Below are 14,238 nucleotides of genomic sequence, written 5' to 3'. Positions count from 1 at the left end.
TTTTTGACCCTGAATGATTAATCTGGATTTCCAGAGCTCAGCACAAGAATAGGTGTTACTTCCTGTAGTTATGACAGCTCGGAGGTTTGTAAACACAGCAGAGCTTAAGACCTTGAAGTTACTGTGAAATGTATTCATTGCCAGAAAGCCTATGAAAACCCGTGACCACAAAAACGTGTCCCTTTCAATTAATAAATACAACATTTATAGCATCCTCCTATATCATAATGTGTACGCCTATGTCATATCTTTAAACTAACTACTGTCATTCTCTCTCTCTCTCTCTCTCTCTCTCTCTCACTCACTCACTCACTCACTCACACACACACACACACACACACACACACACACACACACACACACACACAGGCCTTGGTTTCAGTATTGCAGGTGGAGTGGGAAACCAGCATCTCCCTGGTGACAACAGCATATATGTAACTAAAATTATTCATGGTGGGGCGGCACAAAAGGATGGCCGGCTGCAAGTTGGAGACAGATTATTAATGGTGAGAAACAGCATGAACATCACGTGTAAGACCCACATTGCACACGCGTGTATGACAATTCTGCATGTATACGAGCTTTAATGAAGCTCACTGAAAAGCCCGTATGAGAGGTGTGGCTTCTTAACCCCTGTTACTTCCCTGTGGACCTAAACATGTCTTAATGACAATATCAGCTGCAGAGCATTGTGTGGTGTTATTTGTAATCTATTTACCAGTGGTATGGCAACACTTGACAACCCAGGCTACGTACACAGGTATTTTTGAAAACTGAGATTTTCCGTTTTCATTTTAAAAAATAATCCCCTCCACACGTAAAGGCAGAAATGAAGGAAAACGCTGCTAGGAACATGCCAAAGCAGCAGGTGGCGCTATATTCCTAACCGTGTAGAAATGTTGGCCAATCAGAAGTCTAGAAGCCTCGGTGGGAAGAAGTAAACAAAGCTGGGGCATAGAAGCAGAACCGAGTCGTATGTGTGGAGGGACAGTAACTGTGTGTGTATATGTAAGCATTTAAACACTGCAGAGAGTAACAGTAACAGTATTGTAGAAATTCATTTCACCGAAACAATAACGTGGCGCACAGTGTGACGTCAAAAAAGGCGCACATCTTTGACGCTGCGTTTTCTCCGTTTTTCTCGTCCACACGTAAATGCAAAAACAGAGTTTTCAAAAATATCCACCCTGGCCGGAGTTTTTAAAAATCTCCGTTTTCAGTGACCAAAAACGCCGTTTACGTGTGGACGAAAGGTGCAAACGCATAGAAAAATCTGAGTTTTCAAAAATACCCGGGTACGTGTGGACGTAGCCCCAAACTGCTGTTTGTGTGTTTGTGTTTGTATTTTTCTGCCCCAAGACACTCAGACCCTATCAAACTGTGATTCTAGCCCACTTTTTATGGACTGTTTAACTCTGCTGATTATTCAAACTGTGTTTAAAATGTTCTTTATTTGGCACAGTTCTTGAGTATAGCATCTCCTCCACCAGATTTCCAATGTGATTTAACACTTTTAATACCATTTGATAAAGATCGTTTTTGCTTAAATAGTAATATGTTGTTTTTAGTTTGATGCTCTCTTGAAACACAGAAAGATGATAAAATACTTAAGCATGACTGTACAGTAAAAATCACAGTGGTATAAACTTCATCAAGTAATAGAGGCTAGATGTCAGAGAATGTACAGTTACCTTATAACCTTGGTTCTCTGTGTGAGAGTATTGCTCCACTCCGTTACATAATCGATATATAAGGGGAATGACCGCCTTGGTCATGCCGTGTGAATACTTCTTTAAGACACTCTAGTTAGCCTGGCCACGTATAAAACAGCTGAACATGAAACCGTTGATGGTTTGATCGGAATGCGTCTCCGAGCGGCCTGAATCTGGAGAGAGCTGAAGTCTTTCACTCAGAGAACCACGGTTACAAAGTAACCATGCAGTCTCAATCATATCGAGACTATCTGTACACACTGTTACACACTGTTACACACTGTTACACACTGTTACACACTGTTACACACTGCCAGGCCAAAAAAAAGTCGCCACCAAAAAAGGTCACACACTCTAATATTTCGTTGGACTGCGTTTAGCTTTGATTATGGCACGCATTCACTTTGGCATTGTATCAATAAGCTCTTGCAATGTCTCAAAATTTATTTCCATCCAGTGTTGCATTAAATTTTCACCAAGATCTAGCATTGATGATGGTAGATTCTGACCATTGCGCGAAGCCTTCTCCAGCGCTTCCCAAAGATTCTCAAGGAGGTTAAGCTCTGGACTCTGTGGTGGCCAACCCATGTGTGAAAACGATGTCTCATGTTCCCAGAACCACTTTCACAGGTTGAGCTGTTGAATCCTTGTTTTTCTTCTATTTGATTTCACCAAGCGCTCAATCATGATCGCCGATCACGATCATTCTGGATTTTTTTCCGGCCATCTTTCTGCCAGACGCAAGACTGCCGTCAGCGAGTCCTGCAAAACGAAGGGGCTGCAATAGAGCAAGATGCTAGGCCGACCTACCACCCACCACTTTCACTGTAGATCTTGTTCTGGCATATGGCATAGAAACTGAACATTTAGCAGTATTTTCTTGAAACCAATCTTTTGTCTAATCATTTACTATTAACATTTAAATGTATAATAATGGATTAAGCATGCAAGTTTAATAGAAGTTTAAGGACATAATTAACTGTTATCTTAAATGCCATGTGTCAACACAGAGCAGAGCAGCTACCTGAACTAAAAGTCAAGGGAATATTTGACTCCCTGGTATAATTCTCACATGCTCACCTTAAAGCACATAAATGTAGGCTGTAGAGGAAATGACGATCTTAATTTATAAGATCATCGTTTAGCTTGTAAAAATAGTTTGCTGCTCTGTAAAAAAGCCTTCTGTAAAGCTAGACCATCTTACTATTCATTAATCAACAACCCCAGGTTTCTCTTCAGTACTGTAGCCAGGCTGACAAAACGTCAGAGTGCTGCGCTTACAGTCATACCACCCCCAGCACGCCTGCTCTCGTCTGATCTCAGAAGCTAAGCAGGGTTGGGCTTGGTTAGTACTTGGATGGGAGACTGCCTAGGATTACCAGATGCTGTAAGTTTGTGGGGTGGCTGTAGAGCAGGTCATCTGCTGATTGGAAGGTTAGTGGTTGGAACTGGTTCCTCAGGTCTGCATACCAAGTGTCCTGTGTGAATGTGTCATGTTGTAAAAAGCGCTTTGAGTGCTCTGGAAGAGTAGAAAAGCGCTATATCAGAATCAATCCGTTTACCATAACTTTTTAACCATTAGAGAAAAAAAATGTCATAACCATTTCACTGACATGACATCGTGCAGAGCTACTTTTGATACCATACTGTAATATCTATTAATTGGCTACACAGGCCTAAGAGCAGTAGTTAAACTGTTACTTAAATGCCATCATTTGATCCAGCTTTCTTAACTAATTATAAACAATCTCAATCTTCCTTTTTCTCTTGAAAGTTGTGAAACTTACTTATCATCTGCAGAAGAATGGTTTGTTTAAAGAGTTTTAGTCAGGTTTCAGAGCCCATCACAGCATTTGTGAACATTACAAATCAGAACTGGGACAGGTGTAGAAACTAAAGGACACCAGCTACTCCAACCCTAAGAATAAGTAGGGGTGCAGAAGAGTGCTGGGTCGGAAACACCCTGGAAGTAGGAACTGGGACCGGTTGAATCCTAGCCACCCTGCTACGGGTGCAGGGAATGGTTGGACCTTAGCCACACTGGGAGCGGGAACAGCAGCAGGGACCAGTTCAAAAACATCACCCTCAACTTCATTTAAGTCAGCCTTGGACAAAAAATTCCCACTCATAACTTTCCCCACTAATTAACAAGGAAAACTGTTTTATCCCAGCTGATCTAGAAAAACATGCTGAGACGAGGCAGTGCTAGCTACTCACAGCTACTCATCTTTCTGTTTCAAGAGAGCATCATACTAAAAACATCATATTGGGCACAGTAAAGGCTCCTAACATGTATCTGGATGCTCCAATATGTAACAATCATGCCTTCAGGCCTGGGCTGGAGGACATCACGTTTGTGACATGGCAGGGAAGAGGGATTTGTTCAAAGATATTTACATTGATGGACATTTTCCATCTTTTCAGCAATTGAGGGTGAAATTTAATCTTCCTAATTCACACTTTTTCAGATTTTTACAGTTGAGACATTTCATCAAAGCATCTATTCCACAATATGATTTGATTCCTCAAAACTTGACAGCTTCGTGTCAGTTGAGCCCTACACTACAGGTGCTGTGTCTCGCCTTACTAGATATATACAGTCCTTCATCAGATACTTTTAGGGAGCAGTGGCAGGAAGAACTGGGGGTGGATGTTACTAATGATCTTTGGCAAGAGTGCATTAAGAATATATATTGTAGTTCTAGAAATGCTAGACATAGTCTGATCCAATTTAAGGTTGTGTATGGGTTGCATTTTTCTCCCACCAAAGTGGAAAAAATATATAAGAACATTTCAGCCAGTCTTAAGTGTTCCAGTGGTCGAGGAACTTTATCTCACCTTTTCTTTCAATGCCAAAAACTACAACTTTTTTGGAATCATCTGTTTTTCTGACCAAAGCCTTTGGCAGGGAGGTCCCATGTTCCCCTTTGCAGCATTGTTTGGGGTGTCTGAACTGGGATGGGCAAGGGACAAGACAGAGACGCAGGTTGTGTCAATGACCACACTTGTGGCCAGAAAGCTGGAAGTCTGATAAACCTCCTACCTTCGAAATGTGGTTGAGAGAATTTGGAAATGTACTCCACCTGAAGAAAATCAGGTTTACCTTGTTTAACCGAGAGAGAGTGTTTTATAAGATTTGGCAACCAGTCATTCGCCTGATGGATAAACCAAAGTGAAATGTACTCTGTTTTAACATTTATGTGTGCTGTATTACCACCTTGTTGACTTGCCGTCCACCTTCTATTGTGTTCTTTTGAAGGTGATTGTTGTATACTGCTCAATTATAAAATCAATAAAAATATATTGAAAAAAACCCAACATATTAATATTTAAACATAAAAAGATTTTTATTTTAATTTCTATTAAATGCAAAGTGTTACATTACATCTGGTGGAGGAGACGTTTTGGTTAAAAACTGTGCAAAATGTTTTGATGCTCAATCATCAGGTAAGTAAATCTCCAAAAGTTGATTCTGTTCATCTGGACGTTTTCAGTGGGAGAAACGTTTCGTCATCATCAGGTGACGTCTTCAGTCTCAGCTGACTGCAGGTTTCAATCTTATAAACAGGACATTTGCATAATGACTGAAACCAGCCCACTGAAGGAACAATGGGCTGGGAGGTCAGGTCCTTAATCTTAATTATACAAATTCTCATGACCATTGATCAACAACCACTGATCAATGGTCATGAGTCCCATTCACAGACAGTTGGGGAATGGCTGCAATCACAGCATGTAAGATGGTGACAGATGGACCCTTAGGCCCCTCCTCGATTCAGAGATGGTCTTTCCCTTTTCACGTAAATGGCCTCCTTGACTCCGCACCAGAGGTTGTTTGGTTTCCCCGATGTATAAATCCTGGCAATCCTCCTGCACTTAACAGCTACACTATGTTACTCTGTTTGTGTCGGGGACCCGATCCTTGGGGTGGAGTTTTTGGTGCAGTGTGTTTTGGGGTTTAAAAGCCACAGAGACACGGTGTTTAGAAAAATGTGTCTCAGCTGCTCCGATACTCCTGACACGTACGGGATCACTACAGGTTTTCTCTTAGGCAGCGGTTGTCCTTCTCTCCTGGATCGGCTGGAGCTTTCTTTAGGAGCCTTCCCAGCTTTGACAAAAGTCCAGCTGGGATACCCACATTTACTCAGGGCCTTCTTGATGTTCTTCTGCCTCCCTGGCTGCTGTGTCAGTGGGGATGGTGTTCGCTCTGTGTTGTAGCGTCCTGATGACGCCCAGTTTGTGCTCCAGTGGATGATGAGAGTCAAACCTTAGATACTGATCCGTATGCGTAGGTTTACGGTACACGTCAGCGTTTAGATGTCCCCCATTCCTGATGGAAATCTCACAGTCTAAGAAAGCTAACCTGCCACTGTTCATATCCTCCCTGGTGAATTTGATGTGTCGGTCCACCGAGTTAATGTGATCTGTGAACTGTGAAACGTCCTGAGATTAGATTTTCACCCAGGTGTCATCCACAGACCTGAACCAATGGCTTGGTGGTGTTCCAGGGTAGGATAGCAAAGCCCTCTTTTCCACTTCTTCCATGTACAAATTGGCCACGATGGGTGAAACTGGGGAGCCCATGGCACACCCATGTTTCTGCCTGTGGAACTGACCCTGTATGTGAAGTAGGTGGGATTAAGACACAGTTCAAACACACTTGGTTGATGTGAGCGGTCCTGTTTTACTCAGACTTCTCTTGTTAGTGTGTTGCTGCCGTAACTGGATACCAGCCAGACTGCCAGTCTTCTAGCTTGCTTACTTGCCACAGTGCACTGTGCCACCTACCAATAGAAAGGAAAAGATAATATGCATATTTCCACGAGAGAAATCCCACGCCTGGACCGTCGTTGACCGCCGCCATGATTCTAGCCTACGTCACAGCGTCACGTGCGCTTTTTACATCCAACACGAAAACTGCAGTCGTGGTGCTTCGATTGTACTCAGAACTCGGAAATTCTGCCTTCTGAATAGGAAGATGTAGGTAACACCAGACTGCAGATGAGCTGCACACAGGGCTGGACTGGGACAAGAAATCGTCCCGGGCGTTTTGACTGACCAGCCGCCATTATAGGAAAAATCATAAAGCCTTTGAATGAAAACAAACGCTGTTGTGACAGTGATGTTCACTGTTCTGATGGTATATATGCATCAATCTATCAATCGTTTGTTGTAAGACTCAGATAATTAATTTTTAAAAGCTAGATATTTTAAATGAGAATAAGAAAGAAAAGTATTTCTTTATCCCCCCCCCCCTGTTAATGCCCTACCTGCCCCCCTGGCAACACTTTGCTAGACCCGCCCCTGCACAGCTACCAGCTGTCCAGATGAACAGCATCAGCTTTTGGAGAGCTGTGCCAAATAAACACAGTTTGAATAACCAACAGTAAGACTCATCTGCTAATTGAAGGTTGGTGTTCGATCCCTGCCTGCTCCAGTCTGTGTGGAGAAGACACTGCCCTCAAGTTGCTTTCCAATGCATTTGTATGAGTTTCTGTGAATGTTAGATATGCTTGTGTGATTGTGAATGGCAGCTTGTGTGAAGAGCTTCGATTGCTCACAGAGTAGAAAAGTGCTATACAAGAACCAGTGTATTTACTCTATTATTACACACTGATACTGCAATGTGTTTTTGTTGCTTTAGAACAGGCGTTTCCCCGCAGCACGCCAAATACTAAATACTTGTCAAGATAATAGCAGCCAAGCTTAAATCTTTAAATAATTTCATCTACTAAACAGGACGAAACTTTGCACAAACATTTCCCGGCTTAAAATGCAGACGTGGTGAAGTTCAACATCCAAAATGGAAATATGTCAATTTAAGCTGAAGCTTGACTGGTTAGTGAAAATAGTTAGTTTAAAATAGTTCAAAGTTAATTTTAGTTAGAAGTCAGCCTTACTCAGTATGCAGTGGGAGTCATAATAGGAGTCATTATTTCATTATTACCTTACAATCCTAAATCATAAGGATTCAGAGCTTGTTAGTTAATTGAATGAATTGTAATCATGATAATATTGTGATGTTCAGCAGATTCAGTGGTTCCATGAATCAGGTTAAAATGTGAACTGTACATTAACCAGGCAGCCGTCATACTGTAGTGAGACGTGTCTGCCACACTCTGTGAAAGCAACCTGCTTAAGTCGTCTCTAGGAGGGCATCTGTCTTGCTTAATCACCCCCTAATGAAATTACCTCTCTGCGGGTGCGTTCTCATCCGAAGACCATCTGTCATAATCCACTCTCATGGAGGCAGGGAGCTCGTTGGACTCTTTAGTCCGAGCCATAAGAAGAAAAGGTCGCCTCTGAACTCTTGTATCTGTCTGCACAGGTGAACCACTACAGTCTGGAGGACGTTTCTCATGAAGAGGCTGTGGGCATTTTGAAGAACACGTGTGATGTGGTCACTGTAAAGGTGGGGAAACCCACCAGCGTGTATCTATCAGATCCCTATGGGCCTCCTGATAACATGCAGTGTAAGTCTTATGGAATAGATTGTTATGCAGTTGCTATGAACTAGATTAGTCTGTAGTTATATATCAACAGAATATAGAACCAGACTGCAGCGAGCTTCACTCAGTCGAATATATTCCTGTTTATTTCATAAGATTTGTGATGTGCACAGTACACGTAGAGCTGTCAGTGTCTCTTCTCTGTTTAGTCATCTGTTGTTGTTTGTGTTGTGCTGCAGCTTTTTCTCCTGCCATGAAAAATCACGTCTCTTCCCCCGTCAACACCGGCTCTCTGCATTACAAGCCTGACCTGCCCGTGGCTTCCCCTGAGAGTTACTCACCCGTCTCCACGCACTTTCTGAGGGAAGAGGACGTAAACAGGTTGGTCTTTAATTACCTCCTCGTTACAACATGAGATTCTTTAATGATTGGCTTCAGCTTACTGAAGTTACAGGTACAAACTCTGTCCGCCTCGCTCCGGCTGTCTCTCCGATCTGTCTTTGTGTGCAATTTTGAAAAGCCATCAAAACTGTTTTAAACTGTTCTCTGGGGGAGGACACTGTCCAAAACATTAAAGGAACATTTTGGAAACATCTGATTTCAATGGGGAAAAAAGTCATGGACTATAACTGTGCAGACATGGTGTTAGCAATGAAAGGATGTCACATTGTTGAAATTAAATTAGCCTACAGAGGGCTGAGTGCAAAGACACACCAACATTCAGAGTGATAAAAAGAGTGCTACTCCACTTTGACAAAGTTTTATTGGACCAGCTCAAAATGTTTCTCATTAGTTCAGACTCTTTCACATCTGTCACATGTGTTCATGGTGAACCTTGGTGCCTCCCTGATGAAGTCTGATGTTGTTAGTCTACGGCATTCACACCTGTGACCTGCTGCAAGTCGTTGGGATGTGGCAGATACGCTTCCTGCTGATGGCTCTGTAACTGTCTCCTGACAGACAGAGGACACCTGAGGACACAGTCAGTGTCAGTGTCTGTCAAATCCTGTGTTCAGTTTTTGCTCCTGTTGTTAATGAACACCAAAGCAACAGAAACTGATTAACTCTGCTACTTAACCACCCAGACCAGTATCCCAGTAGTTTAACTAACTTGATGCTACATCCTGATGAAGAAATGTTCCTTTAATTTTTTCTAGCAGTGTTCTTGTGTTTATTGTTCGCGGTGTAATCAAACCGCGTTACTGTGGTGCTGACATGGTAAAGAGTCCGAGCAGTAAAACATTTCTAAAGGCTCAAATGTGATGTGCTTAGCAAACAACTATAAAAAATGCATCTACTAAGTGCTTTGCTCACAGACACTGATGCTTTATCGTGTGATATTCTCATGATCACTTGAGCTTTTAGGCTTGTTATAAATCAGCTGTAAGAAACGAATTCTATCGTTTTTGCAGAATAGTGGCTCATAAGGACCCACTGCTACTCACAAACTGTTCATCCATAACTATTGTGAATCATCCATAAAGATAAATTATGTTTGTTGGAGACGTTTCTTTATAAAGCTGGTGCTTTATAAATGCTAGGAGAAAATGCATATGGTGTTCTAAACCAACTGTATTTATCTCAGTGTACATCTGCCTGCTGAGTCCGTGAGCTTCTTCCAGGTGGTGTGAATTTGTTGTTTTTTAGTAACCCTGTCTCCTTGCAATGAAATAATGAGGAGTGACCAATGATATCCTTAGAAGCAGTCGTGAAAGGAACAGACTTACTCTAGTAGTTGTACGATTTTGAATGTATACAGCATATATTTAGCCTTATACAGGTCTTTAAATGGAAAATGTGCTGTTTCCAACTCTGCTCGAGCCCTCAAAGAACTTAATACAACATTCATCCATCTGACTGCACTCTCAACCTCACTGTTAGAGTCTTTTCTAACATTGACATGCATTCACAATGAATATATCAGACTTGGGGTTAATTAACTTGCTCAAAGACACTTAGGATTGGATTAATGCATTTATTTGATATGACAAACCTTTCCGACTGTACATATAAAACACAAATTCACAATGGGGAGACGCGTCAGGCTGGGTAGCAAAACGAAAAACAACAAAATGTGTAAAACAAAAGATCAGGAGAGAAAAATAATTTCTGCTCATACCGATCCTTAAAAGGAGTCAGCATGAGGAGAAGACAAAAGCTCCATCACATAAGAAGCACAAGTATCATCACATCATATCACCATAAAAACACGAGCAACATGGCGGAGCATGCCAATGTGCACAGCTGCATCTGGGACTCTTGTGATTGCGCCTCCGGCTGGACCGCTGTCCACATCAGATGGGAGGTAAGTATGTGAGGAGGCGTTGGATTCGGGGAAGGCGGGGATGATGGTGAGGGCGTGTCAGTATGTGTGTCCTGAGTTCAGCCTGAGAAAGTGTCTTTTCGCCCATTAGGCGATCAGCAGTCCACAGCCTACACAGTTGGCCTTGAGGGATCAGGCGAGAGAGACAGTTCGTTCTCGTGTCTCTTGGAAGAATTGTTGTTGTTCTCGTCGCGTCAGCCTTCAGGAGCATCCAGCTGGCGCCGTCGGGGTGGGGAGGAAGCTGATGGATTCGTCCGCCTCATCCCAAGACTCTGCTTCAGTTTCAGTGGTATTGAGGAGTTCTTGAAATATCTTTCCATCGTCCGATTACGGCTTCGTTTGAGGTCAGCAGTGCCACACTCCCAGTATACACCTTGTGAATGAGCGCAACTTACAAATTCTGAATCCCATCTGATAGTTTGATAGAATCACTTCAAAGAAGACCGAAAGTCTTTCTCCATGACTTCATCGAACTCTTCCAAGTTTTTGCTTCAGCTACCAATCAGAATACATTCTGTTTGGTGTGGTGGTACCCTGCAGCTACGTCTGTAGCTCCACAGGCTAGCCAAGACTGAACATGACTCTTTCTTTAGCTTATTGTCAAAAGAAAGAGTCACAAATCAGAATCAGTGTCACCCATCTGGTTCGGAGAAATTCATGCACTAACCACCTCGCAGCCACAGCTCCTTCTAGAAGCCTCATGGTTCATTGAGACCTGATTTCCCCAGCATCCCTTGGATGTAGGGATGGAAGTCAAGTAGTTCCCAGTAGTTTAATTCCTCTTGCACTCACGCTACAACCAGCTTATTTCAGTTCTTGTGGAAGAGGTAGAATATAGTGGCGCGGTCTGCAGCATGGATACACCCATTACTTTTATTTTTTAAAAGGACATGAGCACACTGCAGTGCAAACTGTGTCCAGAACAGAAACAACTGCATCATGCTGCTAACACAACTTCAGCACTTTGGAAGCATGCTAATGCTAAAGGTAGCTAAGAACCCAGAATGATGTTAAAATATATTCCTCAGGTAGAATCACTGCGGCACTTTAACCTCCTAAGACCCGAACTCTTTCATGGCATTTTTAATTTTTCTTTGCTATTTGGGCTGATTGGGACCTGATGAATGTAAAAACAAAGAATTACCAGATTTTTTTTTATTTTTTACCTAATTTTTGTTTCTGAGAAAAATAAGAGCCACATATGAGGACATTCGTTTTAAATTTTGATAGCACAGTGGCAGTATAATGTCCTCGTAAATGGATATCAGGCCGTTGTAGAGCAAAGGTAGGTATTTTGGTCTAGACATCCCAAAATGTGATGTCCACAAATGTGGACGCCAGGTCCTAGGAGGTTAAAGTCTCTTTTTGCTGGTTTTCATCTTTGCTTTGTGCTGTTGGCGTTGTGTTCATACTATTTGTGTTGGTGTGTGGGACTGTAGCATAAAAGTTTATATTTTTAAATTGTAACTATGACGCAATGGGTTGAAACACAAAAATAACATAAATAGTAGTATAACAAATTACTTTCTCCTGGGAGTAATTAAGTAATGTACTGTATTGCTTTAACCCTTTAAAACCGGTCGGAGCGGGCACGCTCTGTTTTGCATAACTACTTTTAAATCCCTGTAGCTCTGCAACCCCGTAAGCTAGTGCAATAATGTTTTCTGCATATGAAACCGGAGGAGTTGTACTTACATCTTATGCCATCAGCTTGTCCTCGGTCACAGTTTCCTTCCACATATAACTTTGCAAAAACTGCATAAAAAGCACTTGCAGCAACAAAAACATAATATTCCAGAAACATGCTTTGCCGATCCGATCAGCTGTTTGTAACACTTCCTACGTTGGATTAGACGTCAGTGCAAACTATCGCATGTCCGCCATGACCTGCCCGAAACCGGAAGTGACGTCATTTTCGCAGAAATGTAGTTTTTTACCATCAAGGCCTCAATGAGCCTATACTGGTGTTTTTAAAAGTTATCTTTGACTTTATGACTTTCTGTGTGGTTTCTGGGATGCTTAGGACTCATATTGCACTGCTGGAAATAGTTTATTTTGATGCATATGCTGCTTTTTTGCAAATTTGCATTATAATATTTATTTTCGTTTTTCCTGCAGTGTATAAAAATTGGTGTATTTCAAAAATAAAACTATGAAGACACTCAAAATAAATTTCCTGTGGTGGGAAACTATTTTGTGCAACTTTTTTGTATTTACAGTTTTGAGGGATAAGCCTCTTAAATTTCTCTAACTAGAAATATATGTTAAAAAACAAAAACGATTTTCAATTTTTTTGTAGTTTATTGCACTTTTTTGCAATTTATGCAGTTACTATGCACTTAATGCATGCATACTATTAAAATCTGGGCTATAATGGTTGTATTGATGTATAGCAACTTGAAATGCTCCCAAAAATGGCTCCACAGCATGTAAACATATAATATAAGCTCTGGCGGACTTGGTTCTATGGTAGGTCTTAAAGGGTTAAAGAAGCTTGTTTTGTGTAATACATTACTTTCGTTTCCAACACTGATCACAACAAATAGGGGAAATAGCTCCAACATTTGACTGCATGAATGCAATTCATTTGCATGAATGTAATGTGTTGGGTATGCTGCTTAGAGATGGTGGTGAATCTCAAAGCAGAGCCAATGAGAACCAAATAAGAACTGATGACGAATCAGAAATGAGCAGAGAAGAAGCCAATAAATATCAAACCAAAGTTAAGTTCACGGTTCGGCCAGTGGTCGATCCCTCCAGCATCCCAGCTTTAATTTCTAACTGAACTCTTAGATCCAATCTTCTGTTCTGCTCATCTCACAGCAGACAGAGACATCAACAACTTCTCCTCTATAAAAACGTTTATAGCCGGTTCTCGTTTCTCCCCCCTCTCTTTTTTGACGTCACATCTGGATGACGTCTGGCCATTTAGTAGATTGATTAAAGTTATACCTGATAATATTCTGATCAGTACTAAGCAATTATCATGATTATCAGCAAAATCAATTCTGTGTTTAACAATTGCAACATAACATTTTTCTCATGGAGAATCGTGTTTGTCATGTGAAGCTGTGTGGCAGGATTGGACCCAAATGCTTGACTCATAGATGGAAGGTAAAACTAAAGGTAGCAGCTTTATTTCTGGGGAAATAGTGCAAAATATAAACTCACAAAAAACATGGAAACTAGAAACAAAACACTGGGAACTGAAAACTCAAACAACAGGAAACTAGAAATGCAGAGACTTGCACACATGAGGAGGTCCAACACGACAGAGGGCAAACAGGCTTACAGAAACAGAGGAGTAATGAGGGAGTGGGAAACAGGAGGGAGACACAGCTGGGATTAATTAGACATAACGAGACAAGGGGAAGCAGAGCACACTGACGTAGGACATGGCCCTGTCAAAATAAAACAGGAAATGACACAGAGAGACAATACTGACACAGCACAGAGGGAACACAGAAACCAAAACCTAAGAACTAGAAAATCATAACCAGGATTAAACAGAAAAAAAAGATAATAACAATCAAAACTAAACTGCTGAGTCCACAGGCTCAGGACCATCACTAGGGATCGGTATTTTCACGATTCCGATTCCATTTTCGATTCTGTTTAACGATTTGATTCTTTATCGATTCTTCATCGATTCTTTTTAAAAAAGGAGAACACTAAGGTCGATTAGCTCAGAACTTTGTTTTATATCTTCTCTTTGAACAAGATAGAAATTTAGGAGTAACATGGCCTTACAAAC

At 41.5% G+C, this 14,238-nt stretch overlaps 1 protein-coding gene and 1 pseudogene across 4 annotated transcripts in view; both read left to right on the top strand.

Annotated features, from left to right (window-relative positions):
* dlg2 (discs, large homolog 2 (Drosophila)) overlaps positions 1 to 14,238 on the top strand; it is a 154,240-nt gene that overhangs the window by 93,272 nt on the left and 46,730 nt on the right. For all 4 annotated transcript variants that reach the window (XM_087846994.1, XM_087846993.1, XM_087846992.1 and 1 more), the window contains exons 12-14: positions 370 to 506; positions 8,041 to 8,185; positions 8,401 to 8,542. In XM_087846994.1, the coding sequence (XP_087703120.1) occupies positions 370 to 506; positions 8,041 to 8,185; positions 8,401 to 8,542 (424 nt within the window). The remainder of the gene's footprint in view (positions 1 to 369; positions 507 to 8,040; positions 8,186 to 8,400; positions 8,543 to 14,238) is intronic.
* LOC148100771 (5S ribosomal RNA) lies at positions 2,988 to 3,106 on the top strand (annotated as a pseudogene).

This window comes from Neolamprologus brichardi, chromosome 10 (assembly GCF_056152115.1).
Source record: "Neolamprologus brichardi isolate AB-2024 chromosome 10, ASM5615211v1, whole genome shotgun sequence".
Classification (NCBI taxonomy): Eukaryota; Metazoa; Chordata; class Actinopteri; order Cichliformes; family Cichlidae; genus Neolamprologus; species Neolamprologus brichardi.
This window is presented reverse-complemented; position numbering and strand designations above follow the sequence as displayed.